Genomic DNA, 18517 nt, shown 5'->3' on the forward strand with positions numbered 1-18517 from the left:
GACATTTCCAAGTTCGCATGGCTCTCGGTGATGTGAAGAAGACTGCTTTTCGCACCCACCATGGCCACTTCGAATTTTTAGTCATGCCATTCGGACTCTCCAATGCACCATCTACATTTCAGGCACTAATGAACGAGGTATTCCAGCCCCATCTGCACAAATTTGTTTTAGTTTTCTTTGATGATATCCTCGTTTACAGCAAATTATGGGTAGAGCATGTCCACCATCTGAGGACCGTTTTCGTACTCCTACGCCAACACAGCTTATTCCTGAAACGGTCCAAGTGCTCCTTCGAGGAACGACAGGTTCTTTACCTCGGCCACATCATCCATGGGCAGGGTGTCACAGTTGATAGTTCCAAGATTCAGGCTATAACATAATGGCCCAAACCTCAATCCGCCAAGGCCTTACGCGGGTTCCTCGGTTTAAAGGGTTACTACAGCAAAGTTGTACAGAACTATGGAGTGTTGGCAGCCCCGTTAACCAACCTGTTGAAGAGAAACTCCTTCCGGTGGGATGACACAGTTGATGAAGCTTTTCTATCACTGCGAAATGCAATGTCTTCAACCCCTGTCCTGCAATTACCTAATTTCGCTCTCGAATTTACAGTCGAGTGTGATGCTTCCGGAGTGGGTATCAAGGCCATACTACAGCAGCAAGGGCACCCGATCGCTTTCTTCAACAGCAGATTGGCCGACCGACATCTGAAGCTTCCAGCCTATGAGCGCGAACTAATCGGCCTTGCCCGGGCCATCCAACACTGGAGGCCGTATTTGTGGGGACGGTCGTTCATCGTCAAAACTGATCATTACAGCCTCAAATACCTGTTAGAGCAGCGTCTCACCACTTCCCCTCAGCAGCATTGGGTTAGCAAATTGCTCGGGTTTGACTTACAGGTGGAATATAAGACGGGATCCTCTAATCGCACAGCTGATGCCTTGTCTAGGCAAGAAGAAGACGCGATGGTTCTATGTAGCATTTCCCAACCTCGGATCTCTCTGTTTGACGACATTAAGAAGGCAGCACCACAGTCCCCGGAATGGTCGCTCTTACTACAGAAGATCCAGACTAGCACGGCCGACCCCGATTGATCACTTCACGACGGGTTGGTATTGTATAAGGGACGAGTTCATCTTCCAGCAGACTGCCCGTTGATTCCCACCATCATCACCAGCATCCATAACTCCACCCATGAGGGCATTCAAAAAACACTACACTGCGTCCGGACTGATTTCCATTGGCGAGGTATGAAGACTTCTATTCGAGATTTTGTCCAGAATTGCTCCACATGCCAACAGCACAAATGGGAAAACCTACACCCAGCAGGCCTCCTTCAGCCCCTTTCCACCCCATCGCAGATCTGGGTCGACATCTCCATGAAGTTCATTGAGGGACTTCCCAAGGTAGGGGGCAAATCAGTTCTCTTTGTGGTAGTCGACCGCTTCTCTAAATACGCGCTCTTCATTCCTCTATCACACCCGTACAATGCCACTTCAGTTGCCCTCGCCTTCTTTACACATATCTTTCGCTTGCATGGGTTGTCGGAATCCATCGTCAGCGATAGAGACCCAGTCTTCACTAGTGCCTTCTGGAAAGAGTTATTTCGACTACATGGCACCACCCTGGCCTACTCATCAGCTTACCGGCCACAAACCGACGGTCAGACGGAAGTGGTTAACCACACTATCGAGATGTATCTCCGTTGTTTCGTAGGCGATCAACCTCGACGGTGGTTGGAATGGCTTCCTTGGGCCGAGTAGTGCTACAACACAGCCTACCATTCCTCCCTCGGCATGACTCCCTTTCGCGTCGTTTACGGTAGGGATCTTCCCCGCTTGATGTCCTACGAGCCCGGATCTACTCGCTTGGACGCAGTCGATCACTCCTTACAGAACCGTGACGCCCTCCTCGCCGACGTCCGCATTCGCTTACAGCAGGCCCAGCTCCGCATGAAGCTCCACTATGATAAGCACCACCGGGAACTGTCGTTCGATCCAGGACAATTTGTTTGGTCGAAGCTCCATCCCTACCGGCAACGCTCCTTGCACCACAAGGCTGCCCCGAAGCTGACCCCTAAGTTCTATGGGCCCTACAAGGTTCTGCGACGGATTGGCAATGTGGCCTACCAGCTGGAATTGCCAGAGACTAGCCGAATTCATAATGTCTTCCACATTTCCTTGCTGAAACCATTTATGGGTGTTCCCCCGGACCAAGTTCCCTCCCTGCCACCCTTGAAAGATGGCAAACTGGTCCCCTAGCCTAAAACTGTCACCCGCTCTCGTTTCAATCGTGGAATCCTTGAAGTCTTGGTGGAATGGTGTGATCTACCACCAACAGAAGCCATATGGATCCCATTGGCAGAGTTCCAAGCCACATATCCAGCTTTCGAGCTTGAGGACAAGCTCGTGGTCCAAGAGGGGACTAATGTTATGGACGCCTTCATCGGGAAGACGTACCATCGCCGCCGACAGCAACAGGCCCCGAGCCCACCACCACCAGCAGCAAGGATTCAGTGATGCTCATCCTACCCAGTTCGGCAACAGCAGCCTTATCTAGATTAGATTAGCTCATTTTGCTTGTTCTTATCTTATTGTTCTTATCTTATTGTTCTTATCTTATTGTTCTTATCTCTTATCTTATATTGTTAATAGCTTATCAGATTAGGATTAGCTTATCTTATCTTGTTAGTAGCTTATCAGATTAGGATTAGCTTATCTTATCCTTAGCAAGATAGAACTGGAAGTCTCCCTATTCAGCAAAGAGACTCCCCTTGATTAGGACTCTTGAAATCTCCTATTTAAGGAGACCCCATTATTGAATGAGATATCAAATTATTCAGTCAAGAGTGAGTTAGGAGAGTTGGTGATCTCTTGGACAAATCACCAAAGGCGCCAAGATAGGTTCATCACGAGCAGGAAGGAACAAGGGAAAACAAGAGGTTTTTCCCGTGGACCGACCCGTGACCAGATCCTATTCCCAGGCCCTCAACACTCTCTATGGACTCCTTGCTTAGCAATGGAATCAACTAAAGCATTGACAGATCTGTGTCCAACTAAACTGAATCTTCATTCCCCTCATCATCTCCTTAATTCTGCTCCAATTGTTCCAATACTGTCATGGAACAAGTCTTCCCTGTCTCAACCACCCAACCAATTTTTCTACTATGAGCCATGTAAAGTTGAGAGACTTTTCCTTCAAACCTTGTAGCACTGCCAATAACTCCACCCTTGTTGAATTTCCTCAACCCACAAGAATCTCACCTTTGTCATTTCTAAATGTTCCCCCAATAGTCAACCATTCAATTGGTTCCCCCTAATGCAGATATCAAAAGTTTATGATGATCGGTAAAGAGGCCAGAGGAAAACAAAAAAACAAAATAAGAAAAGAGAGATTAATTGGAAGGTCAAATTGTGATCAATTACAATAGAAATGCTAGACAAAGAATTTCATGAAAGAACAACACCATAATAATTGTATTAATTTGTGCAATAGATGGACACTGTGCCCCATGCTTGCCCCTAGTAGGTTGTTTGCTCTAGCCCTCTCTCTTGAGAGGACTGACAATGCACTAGTTATTTACCTATCTTTTGATGATACACACTTTGATCTGGTTAACAATCTTAAAAAAAAATGAAAGGCAACTACAAGCAATAAATAAAATCATGATATATTGCTGATGTGCATGTAGATAGGAGGGAGATTGGGATGCAAAAGGAAACCATTGAAAAAAAAAAAAAAATAGAATGGTTGTCATGGTTGAAGACAACACAAGCCCCCTACCATGAAGAATAACTAATCCTTTAACTTACCTAATCGACTCTGAAACACTTCGGCATGCATTCTCAAACCGTAATATCAGATCAGGAATAGGCATTAACCCTGCAATAAACAAACACTCAACATTTATATGGATTGAAATGTAAAATTATATGCATTTTGAGAGTCTCCAGAAGAAACTAATGAAGATTAGAATAGAAATATGTGCATTCAAACTTCCTTTTCCCCCTTATTGATATATGCACTCTGAGTAATAAAACAGTCAAGAATTATTCCAAGTAGCAAAAACAGTCCAGATTCAACATATATGTTATCTTAGAGGCAACTAAAGTCTTTTTTCCTTTTTTTACAAGGTAAGAAATAAGTATTGTATTAAACCGCCAAAGGAAAAATGTACTGATGTACATGAAGAGATGGAAAAACTAAAAAGATGGAGAAATATGAACAATCAACTATCCTTTACAAGACATTAATTAGGAAGAGAGCTGTCACTATACAAAAAAGCTCTCCCCCAGATGAGATTAAACCATCTGGATATGGAACTCGGGTCCATCAAAATCCATCTAATATGCATTGTCAGAATTCAGATACTCACTAATGGAAAAACAATTCTTCTAAATTGATCAAAAAAAAAGAAAAACAATTCTTCTAATACATAAACAACTACAACTAACCCACATAAGAATATATAAAATCTGAAAAAGAAAAATAAATCGAACCATTCAAAAAGTATCAGTGTAACAATGTAGCCAAATGTTACAGTTGTAAGCATCGATGTTTGGCTAGCTGAAGCGGGAAAACCAGGAACTAGAACATAATATGGCTCAGGGCCCATTTAGGAGGACTACTGTGTTGATTGAGCTGCATTCACTGAGCCACTTCGGAGAAGCTACCAGAGATAGCTTCACCAGAAAGTCGGTTTTGCAGTCCATGTAAGCCTATTTTCAGCTTTCTAGTATTTTACCAAACATGGCTACACAGCGTTCCAGGTTCCTCAGCTCATGTAAAGCCATAAGCTGCTGCATGAAAGCCTTCCAAAATGGGCACTCAATGAAAACCAACTTGTTCTAGAAGTTCTAAGGTTGAATTGCACTGTTAAAACTGGCAGCTCCTTTTCAGTTCAATGCCCAATGTGGTTTTCAAACAAGATTCAAACTAGTGCACAATCAAAATAATTTGCTAGAATATATTAGAATGTCATTAATCAAAAATATATATATATATATATATATATAATAGAATGTCTCAAGGTAGACGGTGAAATTGAATTATATAATTCTTCAACAAATTGTTATAGAAAGAGCTAAGACAATTCAAACATCAAGCACCTTGGAGTGCAGAGTCAAGTAGTGATGCAAATAAGGCAAAAGTTGTTTCTCCACAATCTGCCAACACTTCATCTTCATGCTTGCAAGATTTTAACAATGAAGGTACTTGTCGAAATGAGTCCAATGCATCATTTGCTTCTGATAATCCATGACCCTCAACAGACAATCTCCGTTTGGAGGAATATGGTGTATTTGTGGGAATTCCTTCTAAGCTATCATCTTCAAAGTTTTCAACCTCTTGTTTGATTTCCTCAAGGAAAAGTGCAGCATTAGGCCGTCTTTGGATGCTATGTTCATCAAAAAGAATCCCAGCCTCACTGAACCTCGAAATTAAACCTTCTTGGGGTGGAGAAATGCTTGAAGGTGACTGTCTTTTCCTGCATATGTTTACATGTTATACAGTCAAGCACAAAATTTAAAAAATAAAAACTGATTTTTTCTCAATGCGAAAAATTCAACAGCATCCATTTTTTCTCTGTGCCCATATCATTTATCTATCAATCTAGAATTAAGTTCTACAGTAAAACAAAACAGAGTTTTATTTTAAAAAAAAAAAGGAAAAAAGGTATAAGTCTAGAATTACAATTGATATATTAGCTAAGTCCCATATATTTAAACAAGGACACAAGCTCTACTTCAAAACCAATGTAACATTATAAGTAGAAGTACTCAGAGGAAAAGGAGATAGTCCCCTCGAACTGGAAGCAATGAAAACCCATAAGTGGCTTTGAAGTATAGAGAGCTTCACCACATCTACCAAAGAAGTACACTGAGTAAAGGTACACCATGAAGTCCTAAGGAAAGCAAACCTACCCAAGCCAAAATTAAGCATGACAGAAGAACAACTTTTCTCTTGGATGCAGACTCACCTTAACCAATCTCCCTATTTACTACTTATTTTTGTTATCAAAGCCCCAACAAAACTAGTGAAAATAATTGAAAAATAAGATGAGTTTGTTAAGAGAGCTGGAGACTCTAAAAAGGATCAACTAGTAAAGTGAGAAGTAGTACGTAAAAGCAAAGAAGGAAGCCTAAGAATGGACAGTAATGGGAGAGAAAAAATTCTCTATTTGGCAAATGATTGTGGAATTGAGCAATTTGATATGAAAGGAATGTGGATAAATCCAGTCATTCCAAGGGTTGAAGTTGTTGATTGGTTGCTATCTTTGCACAGCCTTTTTCTTATCAACAATAAAGATTCATTCATTAATTAAATATATATGGGATTAAGTATAGCCTGATGACCCAAATGTCATCCCCAAGAACTACAACCAAAGTTACAAAGATGCCCAATATAGATGCTGCCTTGCAGCCCCCTGTTTGCCTAAAGTATCAGCTAACCCATTTGCACTCCTCCTGATTCACCTAAAATTGGCATTTATATCCTTTGCTAATCTTTCCACTTCCTTGAAGATATGTCTGAGGGTCCATGAGATATGTCTGTTACATCTTGCCCAAGATATAACAACTTTTGAATCCCCTTCCACCTCCACCTGTCGAAAACTCAATTGCTTTGCCAACCAGAATCCTGCAATAATGCCAGTAATTCTGCCTTTGTTGAATTTATAATGCCAATTGGCCCTGAAACCATTAACCCAACAAGGCGGTGTTTCTATGAGCAATGTGTCCTAATCCTAGACCCCCCTTGCTCTTTTGGCTTACTAACCTGTTCCCACTTGACTAAGGATCCCCACCCCCCAAAAAAAATCCCATAAGAAATCCTTCATGGACTTCTCTAGTTGTCTTGTTATCCCTGTCGGGATGTGAAAGGCGGAAGGGAAGTAAATGGGTAGATTCACTAGTGTGGTCCTAATAAAGGTGATTCACCCCCCTAAGGATAAGTAAGTTTTCTTCCAAGAGGCTAGTTTCTTTGCAAATCTCTCAACCACTAGCTTTCAAAATCCTTCTATCCTCGGGTCCCCCCCCCAAAGGTAGGCCTAGGTAAGTAACAAGCGAACTCTTAATTTCACAACCCTACACCTCTGCAATGCTCAAGAGCTCCTCTTCCTCCACACTAACTCCTGCAATTCCGCTTTTGTTCCAATTAAACATCAAACTAGAAAAACCCACAAAAGTCTCAATCAGAAACTTTAGGTTTCTTACCATTTCCAAATCAATTTTCTCTCAAAACAGAACTGTATCATCAGCAAATTGGATATGTGAAACAACTACTGGATCTCTTCCAACCCTCCAACCCCTAATCAAGCCCTGGGCATCTGCAGCTGCAAATGGATATATCAAATCTCAATCTTTACATAGCCATTTGGCACTACATATATCAACTCTAGAGGTTATCATATGACCAGTTTACATTCTATGTGTAAAAGTTGGGAGAATGTTTGCCAACTGTAGATTCAAAGTAGACTCGCCCTCCTCTTTCTTGAATGAATGAAATTGAATTCTTACTTGCTTATCAAAAAATAAATTAATTGTTGGAGGGAAGAAGGCAAACATAGTCCAGAAAATAATTCCATTTGCTGTTTCGTTCATTATAGGACTAGACCAAACATCTCACTACATAAACCAACAAGCATAGAGTGAAATAGACAAAAGCTGAAAATTTTTAATTATAGAATGTCTCAGCAATATAGAGAAAGAAAGGTGGAGCAAATGCAATAGGAACTGCCGGATGTTGAAGAAAAGGTCAGATTGCTGCGAGCATGGTTTAAAATGTTCACATATTTCCATTTCCATGGATACTAATACAAAATAATACTAGAATCAACATATTCCCCAATGAAAAAGATAGGTAAAGGCACTATGTGGAGTATACAAGATGGTATTATAACATGATGAGATGCATTACAGGAATGTTGAGCATCAGTGTTGTTGTTTGCGGAGAGTTAAGATAGTTTACCTCTCCCTATCTTGTAATTCTCAATATTTCTAATGAATTTCTGTTATTGATCAAAAAAAAAATTGTTGAGTATCAATATCATCACCCACCTAATGAAGAAGATGACCAATTTGAGCCAGACCAAAATTCTTTTTAGATGTGATATTAAATCTTGGTTTTCGTTTTGTGTAATAGATAAATTTGATCAATCAGAACCATCTCCACATTCTGTGAGCTTAACTTTTGCTTGAAGTGAACATACTCTATTATGTAGTTTTCACTATTAAAGTCTGCAAAACAACTTCAAAAGCATATTGTTTTGTCTATTGAGTATTGACCATAGATTCTTGGCTTTGTTTGATGGTTTGGGACAAGATAATAATCAAGAAAGAGTGTAGCACCTATTCTTCTTTTTATCATTCCATAAAATATCATTGTATAATTCCACATATTCCATTATGTTCCCACCATGTCTATAATTTTTATAATATTTTCATACAACACTTCCTATATTTGGATATCAACATTTCCACCAACACTAACACTTTAAGCCTTGGGTGTGAGAAAGGGAGGGGACAAGCTGCGGCAACACAAGGCAGGGGGATAAACACCTATAGTAGAAGAAGCTACAAGAGTCCACAGTCAAGCAGGAGACAATCCAATGTTTTTAACAACATAGTTTTCAAGGTGCCAGGGCAAGACTAGGGGATTGGGGGTGCCTTGCCCTCTTTGTCTGGCCAATAAAAAGGGGTGACAGCCTGAATTGTCCTCTGCTACTCCTTCAATCTTCCTCTCGATTTCAATCCGCAAACTCATTGTAATCTCCAGAACACCCTTTATCTCCTCATGCCTCCATATAACTTGGCAAAGTTGTTGAATAGCCCGTCTGACGGTTTACGCAACTATACGGATCCCATTTCTTCGTCGGTATACACTCCAACTACAATAGTGGCTTCTCTATTAGTTGCATGAGTACATTTAGATGTTTCAATCCCACAGAATCTTAAGCATCACTTATGTGTATGAATCATCCAACTTCTTAGAACTTCTAATCCTGAGTACTAAACGTGTAACTGCAACTACTCGCCCTCATCCTACATCATATTATCAATCAAATCAAAATTGACGAACGCTCATCGAGAAATTGCCGACATGAGTATTGTGTATGAAATGAAAGAATCCAGCAAGAGAACAATTATTCATTTGCTTATACTTGTCAAAGAACAGTTATTCGAACTGAAAAAAGGTCTGAATAAAACAACTGCCCGTCCCCTGGACTCGGTATTTTTAGAAACTATAAGTCAGAGAGAGAGTACCCATATCGGCGAAACTGTTCTCTGGTGCTAAGATCTTCAGGGTCGAAATAACTCGGAGATGTATCCATGTCAACGTCCATGAAGACAAAATAAAATGGCGGTCGGAACTCTTCAACCACGCCCCGGTAAATCCTAATTTGCCTGGTTCGTCATGCTCCTCAGCTTCTGTGCTGCTTAAACCCTAAAATGCACGCGCGGGAACGATGACGCATTCTGTCCTAATTTGGTGTTGTGAGTCTTGTGACGCTCGACCCCCTTCTTTTTGTGTAAAAGACCTAAACCTCCCTTAAGATTTCTTCTCAATACAAAAACACCCATTTCAATTTTAACTAAAGACCTCCCCCAACAAAAACCTCCCTCCGTTAACAATGCGTCAAGTTGCATAGGAAAATTTTCCAATTAGTAGTACTTTATGCCTAATGCCATTTGGTTTCCAAATTTAAAAATGCAACATTTCTATAATCAAACTTTCAAAACATGTCAATCCCCTATTACTAACCAGTGTTAAGTGGCATTTTGAGTATCATCTAATTTTCTTTATCAATCATCCATTGACAAAAAATGAACAGTCCTAAATCATTGTCTCTTTTGTGTCTTTTTCGCTTCATACATCTTTTTAAATGCCACTTAATAATAGATATTAAATTGACACGTTTTAAAAAGTAAAGATACTAAATCGTCACATTTTAAAACTTAGAGACTAAAATAATACTAGGCCCAAAGTACAAGGTATTAATTGAGAATTTTCCCTTAAAGTTGCATGTAAAAACTTTGCCCATGTGAGACTGCAGGTGGAGTTTGGAATTTGGATCTCCTAATTAACCACAATACTTTGCTATCAGCATTCATCCAGCCTCACAACAAATTCAGCAATGCTCATATGGATGAGCACATCACTCCTCTCGCCTCCAATAGAGACCGGATCTGCTCCTCACATAGGGCGTCTCACAGTTACACCCTACCTTATATTGGAAACATCTCCCATACTTATTACATTATTATTCATAGGATATTCCCAATGCATGGTGAGATGTGCATGTGAAGTCAGTGTGAGGAACATATTTCAATTCCCTCTAATATTATTCCACATGGAGGTCAAACCATCGATTTCAACCCACAATTGACCCATACGATCGAACCATCACCTAATCGCAAATTTGGATCTAGTTTTTATAAAATTCAAAATTTCTTCAAACCACGTTTGACACATTTGAAGCGGTGGGTAGGTCATGAATTAAGCCAATAAGGTGTACTGAAACTTGTGGGGTTTTGGAGATTTATGCAATCCAATGAGGTAAATACGCCTTTTCTCAATGTTTTCAAAAAAAAGGCCCCAAAACTTTTTTTTTGTACTTTTATAACTGAAAATAATAATATAAATTAAACATAAAATTTTATATATATATGCACATAGAATACAATTATACATTATTTATTCATATATATATATATATATATGTAAATTTATGATGATGGAAAGACATGATATCAAAAACACTTTGACCAATCAAACATTCCATGGATTTTGATGAAAACCCACTGGACCGCATTTTATGATATTAGTTGAATGGTTAGAAGTTTTTAAAAATGATTGAAAGGTTGAACCATTTATGTCTCCAAGTCACATGGATCAGTGGCACATTAAAATATAGGGATAAGTACACTGTACTCTCCCTTAGAAATCTGAAATGGCAGCCCCATCCTAGTCTACTAGTAACCCCCCTATAAATTGCATCATGCCCATGAATTTGGTATCAATCCATGGGCACGATTCAGTCTACCCCTAGAAATCTTAGCTCCACCATTGGGGTGGACTGAACCATAAAAACCCCTTAAATTTAAGTCTTTACCTTTTTATCATGAGGCCACATGGGGATAGCCAATTGATTATCCTTTTTATTTATTTATTTGCTCCATAAGTCTACACTATGGGGAAAGGGGGTAGACCATCCCCTAAACACATAACCCCAACCCTAATGTATGTAAGATTCAATCCCAAATCTCCGTTACGACCAAGCTGAAGACCTTACCAACCAATAAGTTGGTACCTTACAAATCAAGGCTTTAATTGGCTTTCTACCATGCACCTCTTCATATTCAGAGTTCAAATCAGCTCCCAACACTCGGTGCCAACAAGATCCCAACCAGCCATTGCAATATTTCCCCATGAATGACAAAGGGAGGTGTCCCCAATGTGAGCTTGTATTGGCTTGTTGGAAAAGAGTTAGGGCATGATCATTTTTTTGGATTTTTGAGGGGGGGGGGGGGGGGGGGAGTTGGTCAATGGGATTTTGGTTTTCCTTGACCAAGATAAATATGTTCTTTTTCTTTTATGATTTATGTGACGCCCGTGGAAAATTTATTTTCCATTAGGTTCCGTTTGGTTTGTGGGATGGGGATGAGAACTCATGTTTGTTTTGAGGAAAAGAGTGGGATGGGGTGAGAAAAAGGTGGGATGCCAGATCCCAAAACAAAGGATTCGGGGTCTCACCAAAATTGCGCGACCCCAATGGAAAAACTTGAGAAAACTTGAGATCGTCTTCATCCTCGTCGCCGCTGCCGATAACAGATTTTTCGTTGTTGGTTTCATCTTCTCCCTTCGACTTGAGACGCGTTATCGTAGCTGCCCAAGTAAAGAAACCCAAGCAAAACCTTCGATGGAAGAACACTTGTTTGAATGTCCAAAACAGTAACAAAAACAACAAGACCAAAAAGACGAATTAAACTCACTTCGATCCAACAGAGATTAGCTCCATCGTCAAAATCCGATTTTCTAGCACCAGAGTTTCCACTATCAAAATACTGGATAGAATAGGTAGGTTGAGGCTTTTCATCGATTGTCGCCAAGCATCTCAGCACTAGAGTTTCTCCGATTTTTCAATATATACAGAGTGATCGTTCGTTAAACTCTCTCTCTCTCTCTCTCTCTGAGTCTTTCCTAGAGAGTATCTTGAGATGAACGATGCCAATTGTTTTTTTGTTGCTTTCTTCTCCCTATGTTGTCAAGGTGCAAAAGTCTGCAAGAAACATCTCCAATCACTTGAACGTCATTAGTCGCCAACAACATATTGACACTCTCCGATGGTCGAATCTTGGAGTAAGAAAGGGCGTCATTCTATCGGCACCAGCTAGAAACCAGCAGCGGTAGAAGGTAGAAGACGAAACAGATATGCTGTTGCTGGTAACATTGTTGATGATGAGGGTAGGCATTCACCGATGATGAGGGCGGATTGAACCTGCAAGATCTCTGTTTCGTCTTCATCCTCCCTCTGCGGATTGAACCTTTGGGACCTCTATTTTGTCTTGGATAATTTTCCTTCTATTTTCCTACGTAAAACCAAACACTAAAAAGCTAAATTTGTACACATTCCCTTCCCACCCAAATCTTCTCATAAATCAAACGGAGCCTAAGTGATACCTATCTCTCAAGTGGATAAATAAATTTTTCACATGGGTGAAACTGTAAAAATTGTCTATACTTGGATGAGACAAAATTACCCTTTTTAATAATTAAAACAGTCATTGCATTATTTAGCTAGAAAATAAAATAACATGAGTAAGTAACTCTCCGAAAAGCAAATAATGAGCCCCAAGTAGCCCATCTATGTAGCCTATTTGATCCATCTCCTTTATTATGTGACATTTTATTCCTCCGCGTGAAACCCTTAGGTTGTGCTTTATGATCAATAAATAAATAAAAGGGGAACAAAACTCAAAAGGTTAACAAGAAATTCCCATAAATTCTTAACAACATTATATAGAAATATACTTCAGATAAAGTTCATTCCCGTAGATTTTCATCACACAAGCTATTTGAATGACATTATGTTGTTTATAAATAATTTAATAAATATTATTTCTCGACAAAATCAAACTTTGTTGAGACCATAAGCCCTCATCTTGCTTAAAAGATAAAATACTTGGTGGGAAAATTATGGAACATGCATGCAAACTACAAATGAATGAGTTTAGTTTCTTTATAAAGGAAAAGACGTTCCTTGGAGTTCTTATCATTTTCATGCTTTGAAGAATGATCCCATTCAAATAGAAGTCACCCTTCAAGCCATGAGAGGGGGGCAAGACAAAGGGACCCCTTGTCCCCTTTACCTCCTTTTGTTTGTTTTTGAAATCTTATATGCAAATTTAAACAAAACGGTTAATTACACTACAAGAAAAACGGAAGACCGCTGCCTTAGATGGCCGGTTGAAATTGCTCTAAAGCGGCAGTCATACTGAGCCGCCGGCTTAGCATTAATCAGGCGGCGGTTTTGACCGCAGGCTTAGATACCAAAAGACCGCCGCCTTAGGTTAAATGACTGCTGCCTTAGGTTAATTCTGACATTTTTTGGTCATGTTGAAAGCTAAGCCGGCGGACATGACCGCTGGCATATGCCTATTTTTTTCAAAAAAAAAATCATATACCCGCTTAATTGAAGCATTTTTGTGGTAACTGAATTTTTTATTGATTTAGTATTTTCATGCCTGTTTAATATAGAAAAAAACCATTTGATAAAAATAAATTTAAAATGAAATCTATTAATTCAAAGATTATATATTAAAGTATCAAAAAGACATTGTTCAAATACAATATCCAATTGACATATAAATAGTACAAAAACTTAAAAAAACTAATCAAATTCTATAATAATGCAGCACATCTTCCAATGCAAATCCACTTAACATATTGGTTGAACCTGCAAATCAAAACATATAAATATTAGAATTATATTCAAGTATTTTAACTATAAAGATAGGAATAGTAACTAAAATTTACACGGGCTGAATTCTAAGCAATTAATTGGAATATCAATACTAGTTCAAAATATTCTATAGCATCCATAAAGGCATACTAGCAATGGAAAGAAAATGAAGCAGCTAGTTTAGAAGGTTCAAAAGTAAAAGAAAGAAAAACAAAGGGATTTTTTTCATAGCCTGTAGTTGCAAACATCCTTGTTCAGATCTAGGTATAAACCTCCTTTTTTTTCTTAAGCATCTTTTGTTGCTTCAGAACATGATATCACAAATGGTATCATGCAACTTATCAACAGCTTCTTGTTTCCTTTGCTGTAGCTGCAAAAGAAATTCCAGCAACAACTCCTGCTCCTCTATTTCCACCCTTGGAAAGGCTAAGTATCATTTCATCTATTATGAACGAATGACTACTAAGTAAATACAGATGCTAAACACATGTCCACAGCCACATTATTTGTTTCAAAGCACAAGGATTTAAAGACATGATCAATGCAATAACAGATGAAAGAAAACTGATCAAAGGTGGGAGCAAGAAGTTGCTTCAAATACCAATATAAAAGTAATGGAAGTCTTGAAGTCTGCAGCTTCTAGATTTATGAATTCCAGAATAAGAATGACCGGCTACCATAACTAACCAAAAAATTAATGGCCACCATAAGAATTCCAGAATATGAATTCCAAAATATGAGTTTTGACTTTAGGTCATAGATGGGGAGAAGGTTTTTTGGTGAAGAAGTTTAGCTTGAAAATGGAAGTGATCATGTGGGTCTGATCCCATATAAACTTAGGGGGGTGGAGGCTGGGGGGGTTTATTTAAAGAGTAGCCCCCTCAACCCCAAGTTTGCCTAGGAAATATAATGGTTAATTTGGGTCAAAATATTAGAGTAGATTTTCATTTTTTTTAAATTTTTGGGTAATTAAATATGAGGGTAGGTTAGTTGATTGGAATATACCCACATTTATATAGTTTTAGCATTTAGTTAGGGAAATAATTAATAGAGAGGTGGTTATCAGCAGTTAAAAATTAAGCTTCATTTGAACATTATTTTAGGGTTCACATAAGTGCATACACAACAACCCATTAACTCCTTATTGCAAAAGGGCTTATATCTAGCAAACATGATACATTTGAATGCAATGCTTAGAACAACCAACAAACATAACCATGGTAAGTTAAAGGATGTCAAATGAAAGTATCTTCCATTAAATAGGAAATTTTGACTTGGCCCATTAGCCTCTATCGGAACAGTTCCTACTTTTTTCCATGGGAACTTACCTCTTCAGAACTATTTTGTCCGAAAACCAAATGAATAAATTATTAATTAAATAAATATAAAAGACAAAAATAAAATATATATGAAAAAGTACTCTGCCTTTATACAAAAACAGAAAAATAAAATGAAAAAATATTTTCAGTGCCATCATATATACCAGTGATTATGCACTTGGGACTTGGGAGATATGCCAAATATAAAGCACTACCGATCTAACCAAATTTCTCAAAGTTGTTTTGGAAGAACTCAGTGGTTAAAATACCTGTGCCTACAATTTGTGATAATGTGTTCTGGAAATAACTAGGTGCCTTTCTATCATTAAACAATCCAACATTGCTAACTCCCCATTTTTTGGTATTTGTTACATAATACGATGCTGGAGCAAGAGTTTCATTTTCACTCTAAAAAATTCGACCAGTAGGAGATGCCATAGCTAGACCACCGCACTTGACTGAAAAGTTTGCATCTGTGAAAATAAATTATCATGGTTGAATGGTTCAAATTAGTTTCAATATGGTGCATCAGCATAAATATGGGGTAGCTGAGCAAACATAATATGTGGTTCTTCAACAAACACCATGTGTATGGCATGGTGTGAATTGGCAGAAGTATGAATATGAGGCTTCCCTAACCCTAACCTAAATATGTCTCGCTTTTATCACTCCGTTAAGAAAAGATACCTTCTTTGGAAGGGTGCCAATGATATCCTTCAGTGTAACATTTTCAGACAGTGGTTCTCCAATTTGGGTAAAGCCATAACTTTCAGCTAGATGCTTTCTTTGCTCTGCACTGTCTACTGTGGGTGGTTGAACTGGAACTGCCACAGCCTGTACAATTCTAGTGCCTCTGTGGTGAGATAAAAATTGATGTCTCCCTCCTCCTTTAGGAAGGATTCCCCACTTCACATGGCACATACTTGTTTATGATTAGAAATCATATTAGTGCGCCTGTAAATGTTGGCAGGAGCATACCCATAAGCTATAGTCAAAGGAAAATAATAAACACATGCTTTCTCTTAACATGCTGAAGGAAACCTCAGGTTCCAATACGAACCAAGGACAAGAGAAAATGGAAAATATATTTCAATGCATTAAACACTTCGGAATAAAGTATCTTAGTTAAAGATACCACAAATTGTTTTCTTCATCCTCAATGAAGTAGAAGTAAAATCCAACTACGTAAAGTAATTCACTCCCTTCTTTTCTTCTACTCTGTAAATTCTTTCTAGAGGGAGGAGGCCCAGTTTGGCCACCTCTTATGGCTGAGGAAAACACCTAACAAATTTTTAAGGCATAATCAAATTTTTTTCTCAGGCACAATCTTCACCTTAGGAATGATTAAAGTCTCAGAATAAAAAAAAAATAATGAAATTCGATGATGAATATGGATCATCTTCTTTCCAAAAAGGGAAACAAGCACGTATGTTCAAATGCTTTTAAGAAAGCAGGGGACCTAGAAAAAGATGCCACAACCACTAAACAAGTGGAAAATGTTCTTATTAAAAGAGAAAAAAAATAATGAATTATGGAAGTTACGAACTTTAAGAACTCCTATTGAATTGGACTAGGTGTTGATTAAGTGTCCGGTAGCAAGACAAGCTCAGAGATTATGAAAATTGCTAGCCCACATAGATTTAGAATAAAGAAGACCAATAAAACTGGACATTGTAACCAATAAGTTAATGTCTAACATATTGGAAGAAAGGAAATCCTTTCAGTGCCATGTCATGAACACAATATCGGAACTTTCTTGAGAAATTTTCTAGGGATAGTTATAAATCCTTGTATACAACATAGAAACATGATATAACTAAAAATGACAAAAGGTGACCCAAGTTTGGTGGAAAATTTGTTATGGACAAACACGTAGAGCAGGTCAGAAACAGTTTACATATCGGGTACAAAAAAATCAAGTTGGGATCTAACTTGTCATACAATGGCATTGTAGTTTTAAGGGCTTGCACAATCTCTTGCTATTTGGGTACTATAGTTATATAATTAAGAATCTGTCAAGAGGGAAGCCAAATCTCATCATTCCTAGGGATTAAGTTACTAAATAGAAACTTGACTGTTAATTCAATTGCATAAAAACAGAGAATAATATAATTTCTAACAAGCAGTTTTATTTCTCTACCATTTACCACGACTGAATATTCTATATCTATCGTAAAGTGTTCTAGTAGCAAAAGACATGTTAATTGCTCAAACAAGCAAAATGAACTTTTGGGCTGTGATTAGCAAGACAAAGGAAACGAAAGCACCTTAAAACTGGAACCAAATACATACCACGAAAACATTGCGAGGCAATTCTACTACTACGAACTCTCCTTTGGTGGGGGCCCTGAAATCAAAAGAGTGATAAATACATAACAGCATTAAAAGAGAAAAAAAAAAAAAAAAGAAAACAAAGCTCCTCAACCTTCATCTGCCGGTCGATGTTGGCTTAGATATTGCCCAATCGAAAAAAATTTCCCCTTCTGAAGCGAAGAACGAACAAAGGTTTCTCCCCCCCTCCTCAAGCGAAGAATGAACAAAGTTTGCTGCTATAGAGTCACACACCGGTGACTATTTGTAACCCTATATTTCTTTCCCACTGACTATTTGTAACCCTCCTCAAGCGAAGAATGAGCAAGTGATACCACTTGTAACCCTAGATTTCTTTCCCAGTGACTATTCGAACAATGATTCTCCCTCTAAAATTTTTCTTGTTCGAGAAAAAGGATCATCGTCTACGTCAAAATTTCTCTACAGCAAGGTTCTCTATGCAGGAACATTTTGTCTTGTCGAACAGGAAGCAGGCATCCGCGCGGGAGATGGGATTTTTTTTATTCCCCGCATTTCTCATTTAGAGCGGTTCGTTGTAAGATTAGACCGATTTAACTCCGGTCTAAATACAAAATCCGCCGAGTATATTATGTTAGACCGCCGCGTCAGTGTCCAAATATGTTGTAGGATTGAGACCGCCGGCTTGGTTGTTTTTCTTGTAGTGTTAGAATAAGTAGTTAGGAGTTAAAATTAAAAAGATATTGTTCAATTGTTTCGCATTTATTTTACAGATGACAACTATGCAACAGTCTGTTTACCAAGGCAAAACCAAATGAAAAACCTGCAAGCTATTGTGAAAGTCATTCATTACTATGAGAGGGCTTTGGGTCAAGACGTAAATATTGACTAATTAAAGTTTTTTTTCCAATAGAAACATATATACACCACCAATTATAGAAAATAATAACAT

At 38.5% G+C, this 18517-nt stretch overlaps 1 protein-coding gene and 1 long non-coding RNA gene across 3 annotated transcripts in view; both read right to left on the reverse strand.

The window, feature by feature from the left end:
• The window catches only part of LOC148842103 (nuclear pore complex protein), a 77818-nt gene extending 68347 nt beyond the window's left edge, over nt 1-9471 (reverse strand). For both annotated transcript variants that reach the window (XM_088959757.1, XM_088959756.1), the window contains exons 1-3: nt 9258-9471; nt 5106-5482; nt 3810-3879 (exon numbers count right to left, since the gene is read on the reverse strand). In XM_088959757.1, coding sequence (XP_088815883.1) covers nt 3810-3879; nt 5106-5482; nt 9258-9337 — 527 coding nt within the window. In that variant the 5' untranslated portion in view covers nt 9338-9471. The remainder of the gene's footprint in view (nt 1-3809; nt 3880-5105; nt 5483-9257) is intronic.
• A 4306-nt stretch (nt 9472-13777) lies between these two features.
• LOC148842104 (uncharacterized) lies at nt 13778-18129 on the reverse strand. The gene is made up of 4 exons (XR_016103594.1): nt 17702-18129; nt 17569-17623; nt 15964-16230; nt 13778-13951 (listed from the first exon to the last, which is right to left on the reverse strand). It is a non-coding gene; the product is annotated as an uncharacterized LOC148842104 (long non-coding RNA).
• Between the last annotated feature and the right edge of the window lie 388 nt (nt 18130-18517).

The sequence above is a fragment of the Nelumbo lutea genome, chromosome 8, assembly GCF_056320005.1.
Source record: "Nelumbo lutea isolate HS-2025 chromosome 8, American lotus-T2T, whole genome shotgun sequence".
Classification (NCBI taxonomy): Eukaryota; Viridiplantae; Streptophyta; class Magnoliopsida; order Proteales; family Nelumbonaceae; genus Nelumbo; species Nelumbo lutea.